Source organism: Ylistrum balloti, unplaced genomic scaffold (assembly GCF_031769215.1).
Source record: "Ylistrum balloti isolate Yb309-2 unplaced genomic scaffold, AGI_CSIRO_Ybal_v1 Utg370102, whole genome shotgun sequence".
Taxonomy (NCBI): domain Eukaryota; kingdom Metazoa; phylum Mollusca; class Bivalvia; order Pectinida; family Pectinidae; genus Ylistrum; species Ylistrum balloti.
The window spans coordinates 1-26138 of record NW_026782128.1 but is presented as its reverse complement, the minus strand read 5'-3'; the positions used below and the strand labels follow the sequence as shown (position 1 = coordinate 26138).

The following is a 26138-nucleotide window of genomic DNA, read 5'->3' as shown; positions in this document are numbered from 1 at the left end:
CAGGATACAGCAAGACCTTCTGTAAAACTCAGATTTGTGTGTTTAATCATTTTGTAAACATTTCACAAGTTGTGATTTTTCTATAATGGTCAGTTGTTTACAAACACTAGGCAGATGACTAATAGAGTGTGAAACGATAAGCAAATCAAATATTAGGTTGACTGTACTATCAATGTAAAAGGAGGAAATACAGCAAACCTTTGATGTCACTAATACAGTCAAACACAATATAAAATGATCTTAATACCACATCACAAAAACTGACCTTTGGACCTAAAAGACCGGGTTGGTCGGTGTAGATGAGTGCAAGTTCTTTCAGGGCTGAACGGAGAAACTTTCTCCTCTCACGGTGAACCCCTGGTCTGTAAGTACAGTGAATGTCAGTATAGAGATTTCTCACAGACTGTGACTGATTTCCAATCTATTACTAGGGCCTTTCCTTTAGCTCCAGTAAGAAGCTTAATCTACTCTTCATCTTAATATGAATGCCATACATAGAGCTACAACAAACCATATCTTTGAAGACGGAGTTCTGTGTCACAGGCATTGTGATTCTGATAGATTTAAGTCTAGGTAAGGCAATTGTAAACAAAGTCATAATAGTATATAGGTGACTTTAAAACTTATCTATAACCATCAACACTACCTTACTTCAGCATCCTATATACCAATTATATAGAACACTGTCTATAACTCAGCATTCAAACATTTCAGAACTGTTCATAGTTTAGTCAGGCTATCAGTAGTGAGGTGGCAATTACAAACAAAACAAAATTACATACAAACCTTATACAGGACTACCAATGAAATAACACAGGAGTAGTTTGCAATAGTATCACTAAATTAGTCACATTTAATTAACGATTAATGCCAGAAAACTTTAACTTACATAATAGTTTTACTGCTGAAATTTGATTAGTGAAAACTACAGATGAAACTGATTACCAGTAAAAAAAAAAAAACAGCTGGAATAAGAACAACCCCAACGTAACAAGATTCTACAGTAACTCACGATGTCTGTAATGCTTGATGATGAAGGTCCTTAATCTCATTAATTCTCTTGCTCAGGTGCTGACTGGAATGTACAAAAATATTTGAATCATCTGACGATCCAAGGTAAAATAAATATCTAATGCCCATATGTACATATGATTTAATTACAATCAATATCTGACGATCAACAAAGGTCTATGGCTCTGAATCTAGTGGACCAGGAGACCTCATTACAGTATGTGACACCCTGTCATTCAAAGATGTATTCCCATTCAAAGATTGGCAGTTGTAGGGAAACAGTTTACATACATGCCAAATCAGAGCAGCACACTCTGAACAAAGGGACATAACTTTGTGGGAAATAAAGCATTCTTTGGTTAGGTAAGTGACACTTTAATGAAGTCAGATACAAACTATGAATTACAGATGAAAGCCCTGCTCTCACAGTCCCAAAAAGACGTCAAGAAAGAAATGACCATTACCCTTTCAGACTTTCAAAGAATGAGATGATGTAGCTGTGTATATGAAGAACTTCATCCCGAACCAGCTGGACAATGTAGCCAGACTGCAGTGCAGTCTTCCACAGATCCCAGGCTTGTGGCTCCTGTAGGAATGGGTGGCAGATCATCAGACAAACTGGAAACACAAGGTTACATAAATATTACTAATACATCACCAGTTAATAACTGTAGCAATATTCTACACAGTTTTATAAAAGTTGATGTTGTAATATTGATAATGAATGGTTTGGAATTTTCAAATGAGCAACTGAGGAGAATACAAGAATAGTCATGGCCATGATATATGGATAATATAAGTAATAGGATGTGTAAAGGTAATAGCCAAGGATGAAATAGATGTGGTGATAAAAGTCTTATTAATGAAATTATTTTAAATGGTTTTGGAGACATGTTCTGGATATGCTGGAACCAATGAATTTGACTATCTTTTTCTCAAGGTAACCAAAGAAATATAAAAATTGAAAACACCCCTGTTGCAGAAGGCACTACTAGACTCTTTGATATTGATGGATGAAGAAAGTTTGTTGAGTTATTGTGAACAGTTTTGAAAATATACCCCAGAAATGATTAAATCTGTGATTTTGGTTATTTGTCTCAATGATAACTGTGAAACCTTTTGAAACTGAAACTAAAAACTGCTCCATAGGAAAAGGTACTACTAGATGACTTGATTGATGTAAGAGGTTTTGTAAAATTATCTTCAATGGTTTTAGAGATATGTCTGGAAACTATCTACCAGATGGAGATATAGATCCTGTTTGTATAACCACTCCAAAATATGATAGGCAGAGGATAATTAGAAAGTCTGATAAAAGTTCATCAATATTCAAAGATAATTAGTTACAGTGATTTTATCCTAACTCTCTATATTGTACAACAATTGGGGAAATTACGAACCCCAACTGAGGGTGAAGTTGATACCATGGCAATATCTATATGAAACCAGATATTTCTTGTAGTTACTTTCCTGTGAGTAAGAGGCCATTACAAATTTTAAAACTTACAAATAATCCATTTCTCCATAGAATCTTGTGACAAGTATTCACACTGAATCTACAACACAAAGACCATGTACATAACATAAGACATGTAGAAAAAGGAGAACCCTCATTAATCAAACATTATAACAACAGCACACATCTAACTGATCATTAAAACTGTATCATAATACTCTCTCTATTCAACAATAAGCCTAGTTCTTGTAATAAGCACACATGTATCTATTATTGTCTATAGATGATATTTCATTGTTCAGAAAAAAGCACCTTCCCAACTTTGATTCTGATGTTGTGTGTTGGCCTCCTTGACTTACTTCACTGTATGGTTCTATAATAATAACAGTTTAACTTCACTACCCATATACACAGCTGTTTGTTTATTATTGATGAAAATCTTAAGTGTAGAAATAAAATTCAAGTTAACATAGAAGAATGTCTCACCATGTCTGTGTTGGGGACGTTCATTATCTTAGCAGGCTCTCCCAGGAGTGTTAGAAGCTGTGTGGCTCGCATCTGATCTGCAGGGATGTTACGCTTCGGATAAATTTTCTGTAGCGACAGGATCGCATTTCGCACCACCTATAGGTCAAAGCCATTCAATGTCAATACATTATCAACCACATACCTAAAATGGGGCCGATGGGACTTAGTTATCACCACTAATATAATCCTGGTACATACTAGCCACAATATACATAGTACCACACACCTTGAGAGATGTTTTCTTTAGTTCATCAGTTAGACACAAGACTAGTAAGCCAGACGTCCTGGGTTTGATTACCAACAGTCATTAAAATAAATAATGATTCAGTCATGGTTAAAGAAACTAGACTGTGATATTTGTCATCAAGTTCAGAAAAAAGGACAATTTATTTTAATGTATAGGACATCACATATTTATAATCTTGTTTATCACCGACACCAAAAACAGAATTAATGACAGGAAAAATTTGAGATTAGTGTCTAACATACACCTCCTTACCCTTGTATGTGGCACAAAGTCCTCAGCTAATTTTTTCATTGGGTAGTCATATTCCAGTATCATCTGACCAAGTCTCGGAAACCAAGGGTCCCTGAAACATCATTACACATATATACAAAATATACCAAAATCAAGGTACCTGGTATGTAGATAAAATCAGACCTACTGTGTGGCATATACTTACCCTGTGGCATGTAGATACTCGTGTGCGATGTTGTACAGCGATAAAACTACACGACGATCCTCCACCTTAGACACCAGGATCATTATGGATACATAGGTCACAATCAGGTCAAGGTACATCTTAGTGAGGTCATAGTTCAAGGTCTGAAACATGAAATTTCCAGTTCAAAGGTCACTTGATCTAGAACCATTCAAAAATATCTGCATAACACAGAGCAACAACTTTTTGCTCACAACAGCGAAAGAAATTTTCAAAAGTAATCCAATGTCTAGTGTGCCTGAAGATCAAGAAGTATCACAGTATACTTACAATCAAAATCACTTAAGTAACTTTTACAAGCCTACAGCTTGTCTGAATATTGTATAAATGTGAACATAAAATGACTGAAATGGGCCATCAGTAAGAACTTACAATATCCAAGAAGACTTGACAGGCATCCATTGTGGTCAGCAAGTCCACCACATGGTCCTGGAAAACGAAACACAAGAAAAAAATACTTTCCAGCATATTTCAAAAACGAAACACAAGAAAAAAATACTTTCCAGCATATTTCAATTTCAAAAATAAAATGTGTAAATCAATCCTGATAAACTAAAGTGTACTTATGACTTTTCAACTGAATCAAAACTAACAAAAATGAGACAACAAAAATTGACTTCTGGCAATAAAAAACATGCCATTAAATATATAAATATATAGTTTTACTGTAAGTCATGTGAAAATTTACACCTTAAAAATTTTCCAAACCTCAATAGTTGATTTAATAATTCTCAAAGTATTTGAGACTGAAGTAAAAAAAATAAGAAACTAGTCATACTTCTGACCAATGGAACTCACCTTGAAGTCCATGATGTCGACAAAGGTGAAGTAGTAGAGATGTAAAGACTTACAAACATCATTCTTGATCGAATTAATTGGCAGTAACTGCAACACAATTTAGACAGATTAACAAGCTGTAGGTATTACATTAAACATTGACAATATATAATCAGTCTACAACTGCAGTAGATTGAAAATTTCAAAACAAACACCTAAGATATCATATCTGAAGTCTGAAACCATTTATGTAAACTTGAACTTGAAAAGACAGATTTACGCCACAATGCAGTTATCAAAATTATTCTTTACACAATTTATGTACACCAATTTCATGTATCTGAGAAAATAATTTGACAAATCACAGAACAGACATGAAACAAGGCTACAGACAACTCTGATGTCTTTCCTACTGTTAAAGATGAGTTGATATACTTTAAATTGTTCATATCTTATAAATTTGAATTTCAATCTTTACCGCGCTGGCTTTGGCATCAGGATTGGGAAATCTCCGTAGTAAGTGTTTAAAGGCTGCATCTAGGTTTTTGTCTGACAGGAACGCTGGTTTGTTTTCAGCACTTCCCAACATCTATACACAAAAACATTTAACTGTTAAAATATACAAATTCTAAACAAAAACCTTTCAATGATTTTATATTTTATAATTACCATCTAAACTTGTTTAGCTATTGGTAAGATTTATACCACACTCACTGTTTCATGCAAATTGTTTTCTTATAATAATAGACACTGTACATAGGATAGCAAATTACAAATATAACAAACAGTATTTTACACCTAAAGTAATAAGACTGTTGCATTTTCTACCCATATCAAGCCACTGGTTATTGCTGTAAAAGCATAGATACTGATAAAATATGTTATTCTTGATTGAAGCAATATATAGTAGTGTAGATCCTTTCTAAATAAATATCTTAGATATATTTCTAACGTTATGACATTTCTAAACCTTTATTTTAAGTTACCGTCAAGACTTTTAACTTTTAATTACGAAAAAAAAAACTCAACAGTGATAATTATATACATGTTAAATAGCCAAATGATGAAATTGAGACCAGGACTAGCACTGTTAATTCATAATTATTTATTTGTTAATTTGTGTAATATATTATCATGTTTTTCAACAGATCAATTATAATGTATGTAAAATGTCATTTTCTAAAACAAAAGTTCATGAACCTGTTTTCTAAAAATAATAGTTAAATGATTCAGATTGATTTCAATGATTTGGCTGGGTAACATGAAATGTAATCAGAAAGATAAATTCATGCAGCACACAACATGTAACACAATTATCTTACCCGACTAAACTCAATTATCTTATCCTAAATAAAACACATTTATCTTACCCTTCAAAAGAAAATTACCTTAGTTTTCAAAACAAAATCATTTTATCCTAAAAAACAAATTATTACTTTTATTACTATTTTCAGAAACTACACTTCTTCAATATTTCAGCATGTACCTTACAAACCCATTTTTTAAGTAAAATTGTTCAAATTCAGACCTGGAAATATCTGCCTGTTTTAAATGTTTGTAAACATCTTGATTAGATCCTGATACTGTCTAACTCAGTAAGGTTTACACATAATTATGTATAATATCAGGATTATACAAAATACACACACATGAATTGCACCTTTAAATGCAAATTTAGATAAGATACATTTGAGCCAAACAATCAATTAATAACATCATTCCTAATCAAACTGATCTGAGTAAACTCTATTAAACTGTTATGTAATTAGCAAGAGCAACACATAATTTAAACATACATATATCAGTAATATATGTCAACTGTAGGTGATAGTGGTGTTCTTGACTGAAACATGCGAAAATATCTCTGATTCATATTATATACATGTATAAGATAGATGTATAAGGTAATCAAAATATCATTCAAACAGAAGATTGGGTATACGAAGAAATAATAAAAAGAAATTGATAAGATACACTAAATATTTATTGAATGATAACCCCATGTCACATAATAAACCTCCCTCTGTCTTTGAAAACTCAGTAAAATGACAATAATATTTCATTGTAATTCAATAAGCCCACCACTACATTGTATCTGATGTGGAAACTTCCCTCCAGGATAAATCTAATCAATGCTATTTCATATGTTGTCTTTTAATACGCCGCCCTCATCCCCTACTTTGAGTCAGAGATAATTCCCCTAAATGCCCAAAGGATATGACTAAACCAGCTGGGTATTTTTTTTTCTGTTCCCACATTGTTTCACCATTTCAAGTTTTATACATATAACTTTTTCTTACTTTTAACATGACCTGGATTAGATTTTCTGGTTAACATCTTTTAATGCTGGGAAATTATCAAACTAAAACTGAAGATATTCTAGTACACAGTAAATGTTATCTTAATAGATTTCTTTGCACCACTTATAGTCTTGTCTTGCATTCACTTACCTGTGGTATATAGTCCAAATTATTCTGACGTTATTCTGTCTTTTCTATTTTAGTCTTGAGTTGATGAAAGTCAGTATAATTCAAATTATCAATTATAATTATAATACTGGTTGAACATTTACTTTTCTTCTAGGTCTACAGAATGGTAGTGTAGTTACGTTACTATCTCTTTGATATTTAAAGTAAGAACACTCAATGACATTCAAAATTGGGATGGGGTGTACTCTTAGTAAAACAAGGACATTACCATAATGCACAAGATAAACAAGAACACTCTTCAGCTTTCACCAAATCATTCCAAAAATATCAACTCAATCAATATCTAGATGAACATTGGAAAATCCAGCCATAGAACTATTGTTTTAAAAAAAAATTAAGCTGTAAACTTTATTTTAGTATAAATTGTATAAAGTACATATGTGCACCAGTGCATTGATATGTGAGGGTGTGTGTGAAGGTGTGTGTACCATGTAAAATCTTGGAAATATAAAAAATCATAAAAAAAAAAAAAAATTGTATAAAGAGCCAATTATCAAAGGACTGTTCATCATGTACATATTTTCTGTACCTTGTCAGAATAAATCTATGTATCTAACGTGGAATGGATTTACAATAAATAAATAACCAATCAATAATTGACATTTTTCTCTCCTTTGTGTCAATTCAAAATTGATTTTGTCACACCTACAATGTGTCAGACAGGGTCGTGCAAGTGCTGTGGGGGTCATCTATAAAGTCATCTTGTATCACTGACAAACTTTCAATTCAACCAATGTACAAAGTAATACTTATAATTGGTCTGACCTTAAAACACCAAGATATTAATTTCATATTTAAACAGACAAACTGATACCAGAGTATGTAGGTATTTTACTCACTGAATCCGACAAAGATAGATTTAGTCTATAATATTCATACCAGTATGTGTATATAATTTTGGTATGTAAAAGTGACTGTGTCTTAAATGAAATATATTTAGAGAGAAAAAAAAGGCAAAATACATCCATTTGATTCATTATTTTAAAATGATGTTTAAAATATGCAGTTCTTAACAACATTACATGCATGTCTGCCAAGAATGACCGCTCGTGTTCACCTTTTGTGATTGAATTGATTATGATTGATGGTGATCATACATGTAGGTAGACCAGTTCACTAATTCAGTAGCTCCAAGAGCATGGTTTTCCAATAATTAAAGGTGAAACAGAAACATCTTAAGTCAACAGTTGATCGTGGATACACATAGCAATGAATAACCAAATTTGAATATTACAGGTAACATGACAGGTCATTCTAGTCTGACTATACAAATGTACAACATCTCAATAATTATAAAGTAAAATATTCATGTAATAAACGCGACAACAAACAGGTTCACTATAACAAGGGGGTGTGGTTGGAGGCATGCATTCCACTACACACGCCTTCTATACTTACAGACATCTGGAGGCCGAGATAAAACACATGTGATAACAGTCAGTTTCAAAATAGAAGCAGCACATTGAACAGCTTGTTTTTAACATAGAACATAAATCTAACTCATTTTTAAGTAAAGTAATAGCTAGGACGATGCCATGTATGTGTTTTAATTTCTTCCGATTTATTTTCAACTAGATTTTGTGCTTTGGTGATAAAAATGAAAGACGAGATTGAAATGCTCTAACAGGCAGAAGTATAGTGATTGGAATTGATATTCTAAAATAAAGACTTGATTTGATAATGAATTATAATTCATTGTATATGTACCATGATACATACTCCCTGCAGTAAACACACATTCATATAACCATATGTCCACTTCAGTCCTGTAATTACTCTGATCAGCTTAACATAAACAACACAGCCTTATGTCTAATATCTAGCTGAGGATTGTAACCTAATGCAAAAATGTCCAAAAATGATTGTTTAAGAAGTGCACAAGGCCGAGATCACTTATAGTGCATGTCAGGTTACATATATACTCCTGATTTACTGGGAGCATTTATATTCGTGCTATTCACTGATCAGGATGTTGCTGAACATTCTTTATCTAAGTCTATGATCAACCAATACAGGATATACCAGTAATTATAGTGAATATGACCTGCATCAAGTATGTAGGCCGACACAGAGCTGTTTACTGAGATGTAGTTTCATAGCTGCAATGTACATGTGCTGTGGGAAGGATTGCTGCATATGTTGATGATATATTAAGACATACACACTCATATGAATTTACATCAAACGTTGTAGTGTACACTACATCAGACACACACCACATAACATGTGTCATATACCACTCACAATTTACGTACGCATTGATATTTCTATCTATACAGAAAAATATCATGCTCTAAATACTAAAAGCAACTATAATATCTCAAACCGTGTATTGTGGATTTCAAGCATTTTGTAGTCAGTATAATTCTACTATTGTTGATTTGGAGCGGTAGAAACCGAGGTTATAGATCATTATGATCATTCTACCCACAAATGAATAAAATCACATGTTATACAGTATTACTGTGTTACACAAGATATCTCAAAACCATGTAAACATTTTTCATTTCTGATATTATCAACCATCATTGAACACAGATAAATGGGACATATGTCAGTGCTGTAATTAATTATGCAATCAATGGTCCCTTTGTCTCATACTTTAGGATCCAAGAGCAAGGATGAAAGAAAAATAACACCTGTTTCTCCTCTTATTGGCTCAACTACCTTCATTGGTCTATCTAAAAAGTGTCAACAATCAACAAAAGCCGTTTTCCGAAAATTTCTTTAATAACAATGAATAATCTTATCTTTCATAACACTGAATAAATTTACCGACACCAAAAAATATCATATGATCAGAAACTTTATTACGTATTTGTAAAGATATTTGCAGAATGTTGACAACTCTTTCCACTTTTTAGATAGACTGGCCGATATCATTGGAGTAGCATTCGAACGAAACGTCTATAAATTACTACGACACACTGTGATAAAACTAAAATGTTGCACACTTTGATAAATAAGGAAACAAACATTTTCGAAAAGTCGTATTCTAAGGAATTGGTCATAGATATAGAGATTTAGTTTTGTTTTCTGAACCTAATTACACCATTTGTATCCCAATTGATGTTGAAACATCTACGGATTGCAATGTGACAGTTATCGTATGTTACATTTGCGGGGAAATGATGTGTTTGAACAGCTTGGTGTTAAAGCACTGATGTGACATTTCATCAATATTTTCAGCAACCAAAACAATGCCACACCTTTTTTATGTTGTAAATACGAGTAAGCATTCCACGGCCTCTGTCAGTCAGGACCGTCAGCTTCTCAGCAAGCTTCTGTTGACTGGGTATCAATGCTCTCGACATGGTGACCAGATGAGACGACAGCAACACTGAATGTTTGAGGTATGATGTCAATATTATCAATCGGCATCCATCTTAACTTTCCACTTCCTCACTCAAAACGAGACTTTCTCTACTTCCGGTTTTGTCTATTATAGTCTGTTTCTTTTTTCTCTCCGGTTGAAGCCACTGAGATAATATAGTGCATTTCAAAAAGAGCATTCTAGCTTACTGGATGACAACTAAGCAAATCTGGGTAGCCAATTCTTCCTTTGTTCAGATGAAGACATTTGAAGTTGGCCGTTGACTTTCTTGGGTGAAGGAGGGACAAAGGGACGGCGTTCAATATACAACAACTTGAAACATCGACATGTTAGGCCCAACAGAATCTTAACTCAAGCACAAATTCGATGAAATTAGAGTAAATGTGAACAAAAGAAAGTTTTACACGAAGTTTCGTGAAAAGTACAAGGGGAAATAACAGGTCATGTGTTCCCGAAGAGTATTGAAGCGTCTTTTGCTTCATTGACACCCGTCACTAAATTTATATTGATTGACACTCTCCTTCCATATCCGCGTATCGTCTCACCGACGAACGTTGTTGTTCTGGCGACGTGAGGGGACGACCTGCATTCCTTTCATTGAGTGGGTTGGAACCGTATGTAGCAGTTTTGTAGACGGCTCCACGGCCGTTAAACATTTCCAGAAGCTAAAAGGATGAGTTGGGGGCCTATCTATATTTGGTTTGTGTTAGGGTTATTTTTGAAGTCCATCTAATGCCTTAAAATAATTTCACGTTTCACGTTCCAGAAGGATAATAGGGCGAACGGCAATAAAACCACAAGGCATACTAATGAGCATGGGATGTCGTCTATAGAATTTATAATAAAAATGATGAGATGTCGTCTATAGAATTTATAATAAAAATAATGAGATGTCGTCTATAGAATTTATAATAAAAATAATGGGATGTCGTCTATAGAATTTATAATAAAAATAATGGGGTGTCGTCTATAGAATTTATAATAAAAATAATGGGATGTCTATAGAATTTATAATAAAAATAATGAGATGTCGTCTATAGAATTTATAAAACAAATAATAATATGTCGTCTACATGGTAAGTTATATTTGACGAAATATAGATAGTTCATATTAATCACGAATTTAAAAAAAAGGATCGACACCACTTATTGGATAATTAGCAAAAAGCGAAAGGTATATTTGTCTTGACCTATATAGCATGAGAACAGACTTGGTACACAATAGACTAGTAAACAGCTACTGAAACCCTCAACTAGGTTACAGGTACCAGTTAATGAAGCTGGTCTGTAATGGAAATAAGGTTTCGGATAAAGACTTCGAGTACGGAAAATAACGCAACGAGAAGCCAGTCATAGGTAACTAGTTAGGGAAAGCATTTGATAAGAAAATATGGCTATTGGAACTGGTAACCAGTTAAGGAAACCCCTCCCCCAATGGTTCACTATATCAGAATGATGCTGCCAGGTCATTGGTGCTTGAGGAAAAACAAGAAAGATGCACATGGTGACCGATGAAAAAAGAAAAAAAAACATAGGTGTTCCGGAAGGGTAAGAGTTTTCTGCTTCATCGGTATGCAAATTTGATTTAATCCAATCCACGTTCCCAAATGAGAATAATGTAAACAACAGTTATCATTTAGACCATTGAGCATCGAACACATCTAACTTCACATCGTACAAAGAAATAGAATACGTGTCATTGCGTTCATTTAGTATGATAATACAACTTCTTCGTAATCTCCAACCTGCTTCTCTTGAAACCTAATGTTATGAGTTTGGCAGTTGAGGACATCTGTCACGAAAATCGTGATATTGAGAACAGGTCCTTAGATATGGAATCAAATACGACAAGTAAACACTATCGGTTGTGTCTTCACAACAAGGAGATCAAAATCATCACGATTATTGACAATAATACAACCACACATTATATATCTGTACAATGTGTGTCAGAAAAAGAAACTAGTATGTCACATTATGACACAATTATACATGCAATCAAAGCGGCAGGTCATAGTCGAAATATTCCATGGAGAATTCGTTCTATTTTGTATAAACAAAGATCAAATTACATCTTTCTATGTTATAAATATACACTGGCAAGTGCTTCAATACTGTGTCTCACAAGGCCAAAGTAAATAGACTCAAACGTCAGAGACCATTTTTAGATTAAAACCCCCTGCACACGTAGGTTCTGGAGAGCGTTTCGTTTTTAACCGAGTGTAAACTGGGTATTTTTTATTGATAAAACATCAGTTGTGGTGCTGTATCGGGAGAAAAAAAACAATGCCGGTAGTTACATGTTGTGTGGAATTCTGTGCGGTGGGTATCCCACTGATCGTCAGTTCGTTTGTGATGATAGCTGCCTTTGCTCTTCATCTGTGTGGAGCTGTCGCCCCTGCCTGGTTCGACTTTACGTATACCTCGTCAGGAACGAGCGGGTATCAGGGGCTGTGGAGTCATTGTACCATCGTCAGCAACAACATATGCTGTGGTACCGTCAGCAACTACTACAGCACTAACGGAGGGGTCCCAGGTAAATTTTAATCATGAATGGGTCCCAGGTAAAATTGTCACCTTAAGGATAATAATGGAGTCCAAGGTAAATTGGTCACCTCAGTTATTAGAATAGGCTGGTTTCAGGCCAACTTTTCACCTAATTTGTTGTTTTGAAAGTGTCTCGGGGAAAATAAATATGTCATTCAATACAATAAAGGGGTCCCTGGTTTGACCCCACATATGTTTTTATGAAGGAAAGGGGTGTCCAGGTATACTTATCACCTCAAATGATGTCCCTGGTAAATTGGTCACAATGGACGGGCAGCAGGTAAAGTCATCTTATAGTTTTTATTTCAGGAGTTTCAGATAAATGAGAAATCTCATATTTTATAAAAACAAAGGTTAAAATGGATAATTAAATGAAAACTTACCATTTTATTTGTTGAAGTTACATTTAAACTTTAAACACATTAAATTTAAACACATTTTCACAGTGTGTAATAAATAGGTGTCACCTCACGGGTTGAAATAGTGATTCCCAGGTAAACTTGTCCCCTCACAATGTAAAACGGAGAGTCGGCAAGACTCATTAAAATAAAAACTTGTAAGAATCTTTTCATAAAATTGATATAAAATAAAAATTCATTTAGGGTCCTATGATCTATGATAATGTAGGGTCATGACTTGTTGGGCCCAAGGAAAATTTGCCATTTTATGTATCGTAACATGAATTTGTAACCTTACAATTATTAGCGGATGGATTCAAGGTAAATTCATCATATTACTGCTGCGTTCCTAATAAAAACGTATCTCACATATTACAGAGGAGGGATTCTAGATGATTATGCCTTCTGACGGAATACGGAAATGCGGAATTATCGGTAAAAATGTCATAGTCAAAAACGGAGGCTGAACAGGTAGATAGATAACCTCAAACATATATATCTGATATAAAGAAAAAAGAATAAAATGCGGGGAAAGGTAACATGAACAATGTATAGTAATCTAGATTACAAAGGCCGGATAGGGGGCAATATAATCATATCAGATCGGATGTTTCGGAAGGGTAAACGTTTTCTGCTCTGTTGGCGATAACGCTATGCAAATCTCGGTCAATCTTATCCACGTTCCCGAGGGAGGACAATATAGACAACAGTACAACAGTTATACCAACCAGTATCGAACACATATAACTTTATATCATCCAAAGAAATGATACAAGTCTCATTAAATTTCCCATGTAATCTCCATAACCTTCATCTCTCAAAACCACGTGACGCGAGTTTATCTGTCAGTTGATAACATTTGGCCTGAAAATCGTGACACTGGAAACACCCCCTCGAATATCGAATCAGCTGCGACGTGTCAACACCATATATTTACTTTTAAAAAGGAAAGAAACAACTTATGTGCCAAAACAATAACTTGAATATATTTTTATATGAAAGTTTTAACTCATTAAAGTCATTTGATCTGTGATAATGTAGAAATGATAAATACAGATAGCAATGTTATATGTTACCGTTATGTAACAAAAGCGGGGTATTTATATGGGGGGTGGGAAGTATATAATATGATAACGTTATATAGTAAATGCGGGGTCGTTATATGGGGATTGGGATGTATATAATATGATAACGTTATGTTACAAATGCGGGGTCGTTATATGGGGATATGAGTACATTTTTATGTATCTATATTAAAATTGATAAAGTGTTTTACATTATAACATTTTTACATTATATACATTATAAATATTTCATTACTGGAACCTTGATCAAGGTAATTTAAACGTAGACACTTTAAATCATTCCATTCTGGTTTAGTGGCAGTACTCTACCGCTTCAAAAAGTTAACAGAAGGTTCATTTAAATTTTTTTTAGATAATTTACCCCTGTGACTGTGCAAAAGAACATACAATATATATCTATAGCAGTTCATCCTACAATTATTAGCCAATGAAAAGTATCGTGGGTCTTCTGCAACTCATTATGTTTCACCTCTGTCACCTTCAAGTCAAGATCATTAATTAATATATACTTCGTCCTAAATACCTGATAGCAGAATATCTTGACTCCAGGTCGTCTAAAACCTTGAAAAGATTCTCAAAGGTTTTTTCGCATGTTTAACCATGTGATCTTGAAGATAGGCCAAGGTCATTGATATATGGAACTTTGTAGCACTCCATACTAGGTACCTTCTGACCAAATTTTACAACCCGATTACTTATAGCTTTCTACAGACGCTGAAAGTGTATGGGCGGATAATGGCCCTTGGATCCTTCACCGTACCAAACATTGACTAGCACATCTTGCCATGCGAGCTACTAGCCGCTCGGGGTTCGATTCTTTGATCCAACGTAAAATAATACGAGGTCACCTGTCGACTATGAGGATTGTTTACAGGGTTAAAAAAAACTTCGGTACTCCTTGTCCCCGTAGCTCAAATCATGATTAGAATTTATCAAATTTTCAAATATGAACTGAAAAAATTTGGTGCATTTAAAAAAAAGAATTGAATAGCTGTAGATTTGTTGAGACTGGTCACAGATCAATTCTGTCCAAGCTTCTGCACTTTAACGGATAGACTTTGTTATAGCACCTAATATACATATTACGTATATACGTGAAAGAGAAACTTTTTATGGGCAACTGGATGTGTGGTATTTAAACACTATAGAATGTATACAGATAAGTTATCGTGTTTGGATGTCGCTATGGGATTGGCTTGATAATATGTGTCATGGTGCACACTGTTAGACAATTGGTGGCACTGAAACTCATGTACACGGGTCAAGGACACGGTAATATGTATGTATATACTTTTCTTAGGGTATATACATAAAACTTACAATAACTGAATGTATGGTCTTCGTCATGTCGAGACTTAAGTCGAAGGAAAAGTAATTAAAATATAAATGGTATTTATTAGTCCAACTTTGTAATATGATAATTGTACACAGCAGGAAAAAATATCTTGAATCTATGCAACTCGAAGCAGCTAGGATTATAACAGGTCTTCGTTATGAGACATCAAAGTAGGAAAAAAGAACTGAACACAAACATATAATATTGTACAAAATTATACATAGGCATTCACCTGAATAATCACAGAATGTAATAAACCCCATTTATCAATAATAAAAGGCACGACCTTTTAACCCTCACTTTTGAGGAACTTATAACTATTCTGACAGCTGTTTCCCTCCAATGTGTCACACAATGAAGTTAAATTAACTCTGCTAATTGTCCAAATTATCTCTCTACTACAGCATTAAACAGTCATTTGATCGTTACTGGTAGTGAATCTGCTGTGGTTTTTTTCATAACAAAAGAGCTAATGTTACTTTACGTAAACTTAAAAAATCCTGTTGTGATTTAAAACCTGGTTTATACCACGACAGTCTTACTAATAGCCTAGTTTTTATCTGAAGAACATGCACCGGTACCTCATTAATGTTTGGAATGTCCTACATTTAATGATAAACAACTACTCTGTGTACAGCTATGGCAATTATAATCACATCTTCTCCAAAATTTTCCTGATTGTGATGGGCCGGAACATCAACAAATTCTCAAGCATTGTTTTAATGGAAAATACCGTCGTTTTAAATTGTATTTTACTTTTATAAAAATCCAGGATGATTCTTGGTTACGTAAGAGATTCTAGTAGAGCTTGGCAGCTGACTAGTGCAAGTTTTTATCTTGATATTCTAAATACTTACACTGGTGCATGTATCAATTAATTAACTATTCTATTAGTAACCTGTAATTCAAACGGATTATTTGGTTTAAGTCTGCCAATATCTGTATATATAATGGTGAATATAAGCTGAAAATAATATAGTTATACTTGATGTACTTGTATGCCGATGTTAATGTGTGTGGGATGTGTGAGATGTTTTCATCACGAGTTACTTTCCCCAACAGTCGTTTAATCTTGTTTTGTGTTAAATTTTCTTTACCAAATTGTCTGCAAATAATTATCTATTAATTTCATAGTTGGGTCTACTTTGGTCATTTGATGGCGAGAAATTATATAGACTTGTTATACGACGCAATTGTCTATGCAATCTTATTAATGAAATGGTACGAATGGGTATACTATCAGGGACCTGGGTCGTATTGGACTATCCCGCACAACCAGTGACCTCAAATACCTAGTAGAAATTTGGGGGAAAAAACATGTCAGGAACCAGTAAAAGTTACCATGGGCTTCTATTACTTTCTGAAATGCGCAGCATAAGTATTCCTATGATTCGTGTATTGTTTCCAATGTATTAGATGGCTGACGGCGTCCCAGTATAGTGTCGCTATAGGAATGGGTAGTGTAAGCTTGTGTTCCATGTGCCAGGTTGGCTGACGGCGTCCCAGTATAGTGTCGCTATAGGAATGGGTAGTGTAGGCTTGTGTTCCATGTGCCAGGTTGGCTGACGGCGTCCCAGTATAGTGTCGCTATAGGAATGTGTAGTGTAAGCTTGTGTTCCATGTGCCAGGTTGGCTGACGGCGTCCCAGTATAGTGTCGCTATAGGAATGGGTAGTGTAAGCTTGTGTTCCATGTGCCAGGTTGGCTGACGGCGTGTGTCGCTATAGGAATGGGTAGTGTAAGCTTGTGTTCCATGTGCCAGGTTGGCTGACGGCGTCCCAGTATAGTGTCGCTATAGGAATGGGTAGTGTAAGCTTGTGTTCCATGTGCCAGGTTGGCTGACGACGTCCCAGTATAGTGTCGCTATAGGAATGGGTAGTGTAAGCTTGTGTTCCATGTGTCAGGTTGGCTGACGGCGTCCCAGTATAGTGTCGCTATAGGAATGGGTAGTGTAAGCTTGTGTTCCATGTGCCAGGTTGGCTGACGACGTCCCAGTATAGTGTCGCTATAGGAATGGGTAGTGTAAGCTTGTGTTCCATGTGTCAGGTTGGCTGACGGCGTCCCAGCCTAGGGTGGCTATATGAATGTGTAGTGTAAGCTTGTGTCCCATGTGTCAGGTTGGCTAACGGCGTCCAATCATAGGGTCGCTATATGAATATGTTGTGTAAGCTTGTGTCCCATGTGTCGGATTGGCTGACGGCTTCCCAGCCTAGGGTCGCTATATGAGTATGTTGTGTTGCAGAAAATTGGCCGTCGTCGTTCCAGTGAATGTTCGCCAGTAAGAATATTGTGTAGCATGTGTCCAATGTTTCAGACTGGCTGACGGCGTCCCAGTACATTGTCGCAATATCGCTGTGTACCGGTGCTGCCTCCATTGTCCTGGTCTTTGTAGCCTCCTGCTGTGCATCTAAGACGATCGCCATCCCTGCTGTTGCCACCACCATTTTGACAAGTAGGTTTCAATGATACAGCTATACTTAGTAAAATTACTTGTTTTCTATACAACCAATAAAAGCAGAAACATTGTCGAGAAAAAGACCCGCCTAATTAAGGTAATAATACTGTAAATATTTAGCCATGCACAAGTCACGTTATACAACAATATCGCACGGATGTAAATTATATGGAGAAAAAGAAAATAGGCTCGCCACTTTTGTCTTTCTGTCCCGATCATTGAGTAGCTGAAAGCAAGCTTCAACGGAATGTTAGTAGTAGAACAAAAGAGCAGACTAACCTAGATATTAAGAAACATTTCATTCCATGCTGTAGACGTATAGAATATATAGGACATACTGTGTCACAGTTGCCTACCGGCGCAGGAAAATTATCATAGAAAAGAGTCCGTGAAAGATGTCAAAAATATTGACATATTAGAATATGTGATTAAACTATAAGGATTAACTGTCCTTTTTATTTCTCTGATCCTCGAAGTGTAACTTGGCATAAACGTCTCGCGATTTATTTTAAGCAAACTCCGTTTTTTGTTTTTGAGTGTTTTTGCTCAATTACATAATAAATTTTGTTAAATTTGAATTGTAAAATAATTGTGTTGTACATATTGATGTGCAGCCGCCGTTCTTGGTATGCGATATTTAATTATATTCTATCAATACCATATCTATTTGATATTTATATAATATATAGTATGTATTATAGATTTCTCTTCCTCACACCAAATTATTCTTAAGTCAAGGAAAGTTTTTAAAAATTAGGAGTTGTACGAGCGTTTCAATTATTTCTGTAAATATTTAGTGACAGAAGCTCAAATATCTACCTATTATATTATGATCACGTCTAGCAAACAGATCAAGTGTCTATAAATAGTGTGACCGTGGTATTTTCATAGTGGAAATCTTTGTTTTTCATAAAAAAGTTCGTTACAGATTTTTTCTTTAGAAAACCATGTTTTACTAGAATTAGAAAATAAGAAGAGAAATATATAGTTTTAAGAATTTGAAATATTCAGAAACAGAAAGTATGTAGTACAAGTTTATCAAGAGTGTCAGGTTTACAATATGTGCTTGTCAGCACTTAAGCATTACATAGTTTTCTTTGATATGTGTGATAAGATTTTACCCACGCTGTAAGACATTAGCTTTGTCTAGTTAACGAACAAAGAACATATACATAGTTTATGTAATTTTATTTACTCTATGGTCACTGGAAGAAAACACCTGTATGTCCTGGTTTACCTTCCTTTGTTCCTGTAAAGTCATTTAATGGCATTTACAACTTACCTGTAATCTCACCTGGTCAGTTAATTGTCTGACAGTCGTGTCAGGTATTGAGTGCCAATTAGCGACAGTACGGGTAGATGCGTGCGCGTCATGTCAACGTAAACTAGTTAGTTTTTATTGTTTGAGCAATAATTACGATCTGACCAATCAGTTCAGAGATGGACATGAAACTGACCAATCAGAATGCAGAGATCCTTCGGTCAGTCTGTTTAGATTTTGGTATCACTGCCCAGCTCTTCACTCAGAGCTTGGACGAAGAATAAACGACAACAAAATCTTAAACAGCTGTCCATTTTATATTACAGGTAAGCAACTTTGTATTTTACTTTTCATATGTACTTGTATCCATTGTCAATTCAAGTTTGAATTTATTCACAAATATCGTTTAATACTTTTTATTTCAAAAGTTGTTTCTTTGACTCTAAGTGTAAGTTGTGTATGATTTGTTAAATGTTGTATATAGTTTGTTGTGTATGTATTCATGTCTCAGTCATCCATACAAAAGAAATTGTTGATTCAAAAACAGGCAAAGTTTCTCTTTATATTTGTAATAGCAACTTCCTCTATTTATACGTAATTGTATGGTGATTAATCCAACATTTGTATTTATAGAGACAAGAATGATTATTTTCCATTAAGGTAAAATTTACCTTGTATTTCACTATTATTGTCTAGAGCACTCAGAGCTTGGACGAAGAATAAACAGAAACAAAATCTTAAAAAAAAAAGAAGAAAAAAAACCACATGAAAACTTGGTAGAGAATCCTAGAGACCCCGAATGCCTGGAAAAAAACCTATTAATTATAGAAACCAAGGGGTATCAACAAGAAGCCAGAAGACTAGAGCTGAGACATCAGAAGCTGAGATTAACAATGACTCTTCAGAAGAAGTTGATATAAGTGAATCAGTACAGATTGATAATTCTGTACAAGTGGACATTGTTGAAGAACCAGACGAAACAAGTACAATGGCTCACATACAAATAAAAAAATATGATGGAACCGAGTCACCTCAACTGTGGTACTCAAGCATGGAGGCCTGGATGACCATTCAAAACTACTCTGAGCAAAAAATGTTAAGTGCCTTACCATTGATTCTAGAGGGCCCAGCTGCTCTGTGGATACAAACACAACCACAGGCTTCAACAGCATCACTGGAAAATTTCAAAACAGCTTTTTTTGATAGATTTGGAACAAAAGACAATGACATGACATTTATGTCATTAAAACAGGAAAACTCAGAAACTGCCCTGGCTTTCATAGAAAGAGCAGAAAAAACTGGACTGGGAGCTGCCTTACCAGAGTGTTACAAAGTTAAAGCTGCAACTCAAGGACTATTACCCAGTGTCAGAGCAAGGGTTATTGGAAAAGAACCAACAACTTTCCTAGATCTCCGCAAAGCAGTCCAACTGGCAACAGAGGAACTCGAGTGTTTTGTTGACTCGTCAGAAGTAAAAAGCATAGACTTGTTGGTTGACAAGTTTACACAAATGACAAAAGACTTATCATCAACAATAGTTCAACAGGTCAACCAACTCCAGCAGCAGCAGCAAAATCAACAACGACGACAGCAGCAGCAGCCATGGAAGCAAAGTCGACAGCAGCAACAGCACTACCGGCAAAGCAGAACAGACCACCATCATCAATCACAAAGACAGTGTCAAGGTTGTGGTAAGTCATGCACAGATCGCACCCAATGTCCAGCGTTTAAGTTAAGGTGTTATAATTGTGGCAAGTTAGGTCACATCAAATCAGTGTGTAGAGGACAGAGAACCAATATGCACTCCAACAGCATGCAGAATTCACAATAGGGATACGCGCCTATCCCTAGCAAGGATAGGCACCTAAACTGTACTAACACGAATACTCAAAGGGCACATACTCTCCAGACTGCACTTAACCCTAACAGTAGTAGTGGTAGGAGTCTAACTAAAAACACAGTCAGCAAGCATGTTACCAATGTTAACTTGGTCACCCCTGTTGATAGGAACACTGTGAGTGTTGAATTGTATGGCACACCTGTAAAAGCTTTAGTAGATACAGGAGCATCTATATCTTGTGTAGTCCTACCTTTGTTAGAAAAAGTTAACTTTAATATGTCAACGCTACAGAAGTGTTCTTCTATAAGTGTTTTAGTAGCAGGTGGTGAGAATCACTGCAGTTTAGGGTCTGTATCCTTGCCCATCTCGTTTTGTTTTGTTCATTACACAAGTATTTCATGTTTTTGAAAAATTCCACCAACCCCTCATTCTAGGTATGGACTTTCTTGAGGAAAACAAAGCTGTTTTCAATGCATCTTCTAGAACTCTACAACTTCGAGAACCTGTATCTGACACTGTTTTCTCTGTAGACACTAACGTAGGAATCGCAAGAACTTCAACTCGTATCACTATACCTTCAATGTGTATCTCAAACATACAGGTAGATGTATCCACTCTCCCTATAGGATCAAATGTTTTACTTGAACCCTTACCGGATCTTCCAAAGTTAGGTATTGCAGGTGCTAAATGTGTTGCTGTTGTCCATGCAGGTAAGAAAACTGTACTTCAGGTTATGAACCCTACGGATAAAGATGTCGTTATTTTAAGAAATAAGGCTGTAGCGTCAGTATCTGTCATTGACAATGACAAAGTCACTTCTCTTCAGTCAACTCATGGTCAAGATCAGAGTAAACAAAAACATGTAGCTTCGTCTTCTACCTCTGAATTATCTGAATTTTCATTTGATTTGGATAATTCAGATCTGTCAGAGAAACAGAAAAATATTCTCATCACTTTCTTGAACAATAACAGATCTGTATTTGCAACAAATTTATCAGAACTTGGCAAAACTACGTATGACTACCATACAATAGAAACAGGGAAGGCAACTCCTATAAGACAAAGATTTTATCGTCAGTCTCCTGAGGTAAAAGCAGAAACCGAACGTCAAATTCAAGAGATGCTTGATAATGACATCATTTCAGAATCAACATCTATGTGGCAGTCACCTGTTGTAATGGTCAAAAAGAAAAATGGTCAGTTACGCTTTGCCATAGACTACAGAAAGCTAAATGCTGTAACAAAACAATTTACCTTTCCTCTTCCTCGTCTGGAAGATGTTTTTGACTCCATAGGGGAAACTAAGGCTCAATTCTTTTCCAGTCTTGATCTTGCCTCAGGTTTTTGGCAAATCCCAATGGATCCACAAACAGCCCACAAGTCTGCTTTTGTTACACCTACTGGTGTGTACCAATGGAAACGAATGCCATTTGGACTTGTTAACAGCCCAGCAAGTTTCCAGTCTCTAATGACAAAGGTTTTGAGAGATCTTAACTGGAAGACTTGTTTAGTGTATGTAGATGATATCTTAGTGTTCTCTCATTCATTTGAGTCTCACATTCAACATCTTCAACAAGTCTTTGATCGTCTCAAGACTGCTGGTCTTACTCTAAAACCTAGCAAATGTTACTTTGCACGGCCACGTGTACATTACCTTGGTCATGTGATCTCCAAAGATGGTATTGAGGTAGGCACAACAAAAACAGATGCTGCTAAGTCATTTCCAACTCCAACAAACCAAAAACAGGTAAAATCATTTCTTGGTCCCTGTAACCATTACAGAAAATTTGTAAAAGGCTACAGTAAGATAGCAGCACCCTTACATGCTCTCACAAAAACAGACAGAAAGTTTGAATGGACATCTGACTGTCAGAATGCCTTTGATTCTCTCAAAACTGCTCTTACTTCTCCTCCTGTTCTTGCTTATCCTGACCACTCTAAACCTTTCATTCTTACTACTGATGCTTCCGATGAGTCTATCAGTTATGTGTTGGGTCAACTCTATGACCATAAGCGAGAGAGTCATTGCCTATGGTGGACATTCATTAAACACATGTGAACGTAAGTATAATATCTCAGAACGAGAAGGTCTTGCTATAGTTGAAGGAATCAAATGCTACCATGTCTCTCTGGCAGGTAAGAGTTTCACTATCTATTCAGATCACAGTGCGCTAAAATGGCTGAAAGACATCAAACAAAATTCAACAGGTAGGTTAGCTCGATGGTCTGTACTCTTGCAAAGTTATGACTATGAAATAATCTACAGGACAGGTAAGAAAAATGAGGTTGCTGATGCACTGTCAAGACAACCCTACAGTACCTCAGAGTCTTATCCCATTGAGGACTGTGTACCCTCTGCTGACGTCACCACAGTATTTGGCTCAAATTCTTCCCTACAAGTGACATTTGAGTATTCTCGCAATGGTCGGACTCAAAGTGAGTCTATTTTTCAGATATCTGATCCTGTTGCACTTGATACTGTTGCACTGTTACAGTCACAGTGTTCTGACTTTTCTGATCTTTATCACTATCTACAAACAGGTGTATTACCAACTGGTAAGGTCAATGCTGACAGAGTTCTGTCTCTTTCTAATCAGTATGTCTTGCTGGATGACATCCTCTATCATTTCTATTACTCTCGATCTGCTCAAAAGGATCAAATTCCTGTACGCCAGTTGGCTGTACCTCGATCTTTACGAGAAGATGTCTTAATATCCTATCATGACAGTCAGGCAGGTGGAGCACATTTAGGTCTTGATAGAACATATCATGCCATACAACTTAAATACTATTGGCCTAAAATATACCAAAATGTAGCTGACTATATTCGCACATGTGATACATGTCAGAGGGTCAAGAAACCGACAAACATGAGAAATGCACCACTTACTCCTATGCCTGTGACAGATACATTTTCAAGACTCCAGATGGATATCTTAGGTCCCATCACCACTTCAACAGAAGGTTACAAATATATCTTACTAGTTGTTGACTCATTTAGTAAGTGGCCTGAGGCCTTTCCTCTCAGAACACAGGATTCCAAAGAAATAGCTCGAATACTCTACTCTGAAATTTTCAGTAGATATGGTGCCCCACACTCTATTGTTAGTGACAGAGGACAGAATTTTCTTTCTAAGATAGTCACAGCTGTCTGTGAAATTTTTCAGGTCACCAGACATTTCACTAGCTCTTACCATCCCCAAACAAACTCAACATGTGAACGGATGAACAGTACACTCGCTCAGTGTCTAAGAGCTTATGTTGATGAAAATCAACAAAACTGGCCCGACTTTTTGCCAGGTATTCTTATGGCATTCCGAATGAGTCCATCGACTCAGTCCTCTGAAATGTCACCTTATCATCTTCTATATGGCAAAGAGATGAATCTTCCTTTCGACACTTCCCTTATACCAAAAGAAGGTCTTAACAAAGATGCCAAGTCTCATGTAACAGCACTATTAAAACATCTGAAGTATGTGAAAGAATTGGCAGAGAAAAATATTACAACAGCTAAAGCCAAACAAAAACAACAGCACGATCGTAAAGCTAAAGAACCTCAGTTTAGAAATGGAGATCTAGTTTTGATACACTCTACTAGAGTCCCACAAGGCCTCTCACCCAAGCTACACAATCCATGGGATGGACCATTTTACATCGTCGATGTTGGTCCCAATCACACATACAAACTTAGACGATGTAGCACACATAAGGAGATAAAATCCCTTATTCATGCAAACAGGCTTAAAATTTATGTTAATCCAACAAGTAGACTTACCCTTGATCCTCCTCTTCAGCCTGTCAGAAATGATGCCAACATGCATCCTGCAAATCCTCAGAACAATGATGCCAACACGCATCATGCTGAACGGCACAATCATGCCATCCCTCAGAACAATGATGCCAACTTGCATCCTGATCAGCACAACCATGATGTTGCTACAAAACATGCACATGTACCTAAAGCAGCAGGTTCACGTGACACTCAGGTTGATATTCCTATATCACAGGGAATGAGTATTCCCTCATCTCATAACAAAACTGATGTACAACCTAACTCACAAGATTCTCAGCAAACGTATCCAATTGATAGGTTACTTTGCTATAGAATTCGAAATGGAATAAAGGAATTCCGTGTTAAGTGGAAAGGTTACTCAGAACGAACCTGAGAACCTGAATGTAATCTTCCTGCCTCATTAGTAAGGGAATTTCATGTCACAAAGAAACAACAAGGGAAAAGACGGAAGAACAAACAGTCCAACCTGACATGTTTTTCACAGCAGTAGATATACAACTACATTGAGATTTCACTATTCCTTCACACCAATTCCTTTCCTTTCTCTTTCTTACCCTATTAGTGTGATGATACTAAGATTTTGACAAATATTTGTCAATTTAGTGCTTTAAATCTCCTGGCCAGAGACTCCTACCGGTATACAGATCACTAAATAAGTCTATTTTTCTCATTCTTCTATAGGTGTGAATAGTGTATTCCAACTGTGGACCATTCTGGCTGTGATGTTCCTCTGTATACCCTTAGTTGTCACAGATTCATCACCAATCCAAAGATTGAATTATGGAATATTGTTTGAACCAACTGCTCAGTTACACCTTGGACAGGAATATTGGACCCACACATTCAAGATCCCTCTTCCCACACCATCGTACCTACCAGGGATTCCAACATGTAAACGACAGACATGTAAAATGGCGAATCAAGTTGTCGATTCATTGAACAATCTACATACTCAATGTATGTCTAATGTCAATTCTACGGTAAGAGAAATTCATCGTCTTATTCCACACTCATATTTTCCTAATACTCATAGTTCTGGTAGATCCAAACGTGGTTTACTGGACTTCATTGGACAAATTTCCAAGTCGCTGTTTGGAACTGCAACAT

At 35.8% G+C, this 26138-nt stretch overlaps 3 protein-coding genes across 6 annotated transcripts in view; 2 read left to right on the top strand and 1 right to left on the bottom strand.

Annotated features, from left to right (window-relative positions):
- The window catches only part of LOC132550042 (membrane-associated protein Hem-like), a 42581-nt gene extending 32211 nt beyond the window's left edge, over nt 1-10370 (bottom strand). For all 4 annotated transcript variants that reach the window (XM_060214038.1, XM_060214041.1, XM_060214040.1 and 1 more), the window contains exons 1-11: nt 10193-10370; nt 4973-5083; nt 4516-4602; nt 4090-4146; nt 3679-3821; nt 3495-3585; nt 2954-3091; nt 2519-2567; nt 1476-1629; nt 1013-1075; nt 266-362 (exon numbers count right to left, since the gene is read on the bottom strand). In XM_060214038.1, coding sequence (XP_060070021.1) covers nt 266-362; nt 1013-1075; nt 1476-1629; nt 2519-2567; nt 2954-3091; nt 3495-3585; nt 3679-3821; nt 4090-4146; nt 4516-4602; nt 4973-5083; nt 10193-10297 — 1095 coding nt within the window. In that variant the 5' untranslated portion in view covers nt 10298-10370. The remainder of the gene's footprint in view (nt 1-265; nt 363-1012; nt 1076-1475; nt 1630-2518; nt 2568-2953; nt 3092-3494; nt 3586-3678; nt 3822-4089; nt 4147-4515; nt 4603-4972; nt 5084-10192) is intronic.
- A 2233-nt stretch (nt 10371-12603) lies between these two features.
- On the top strand, nt 12604-19682 carry LOC132550048 (uncharacterized). The gene is made up of 3 exons (XM_060214047.1): nt 12604-12853; nt 17997-18134; nt 19576-19682. The coding sequence occupies exons 1-3, from the start codon at nt 12604-12606 to the stop codon at nt 19680-19682; spliced, it is 495 nt and encodes a 164-aa protein (XP_060070030.1).
- A 515-nt stretch (nt 19683-20197) lies between these two features.
- On the top strand, nt 20198-26121 carry LOC132550047 (uncharacterized; the record flags this gene model as incomplete). Its single annotated transcript, XM_060214046.1, has 2 exons — nt 20198-21089; nt 25713-26121. Coding segments are annotated over exons 1-2 (1301 nt in total), but the record flags the coding sequence as incomplete, so codon positions are not given.
- Between the last annotated feature and the right edge of the window lie 17 nt (nt 26122-26138).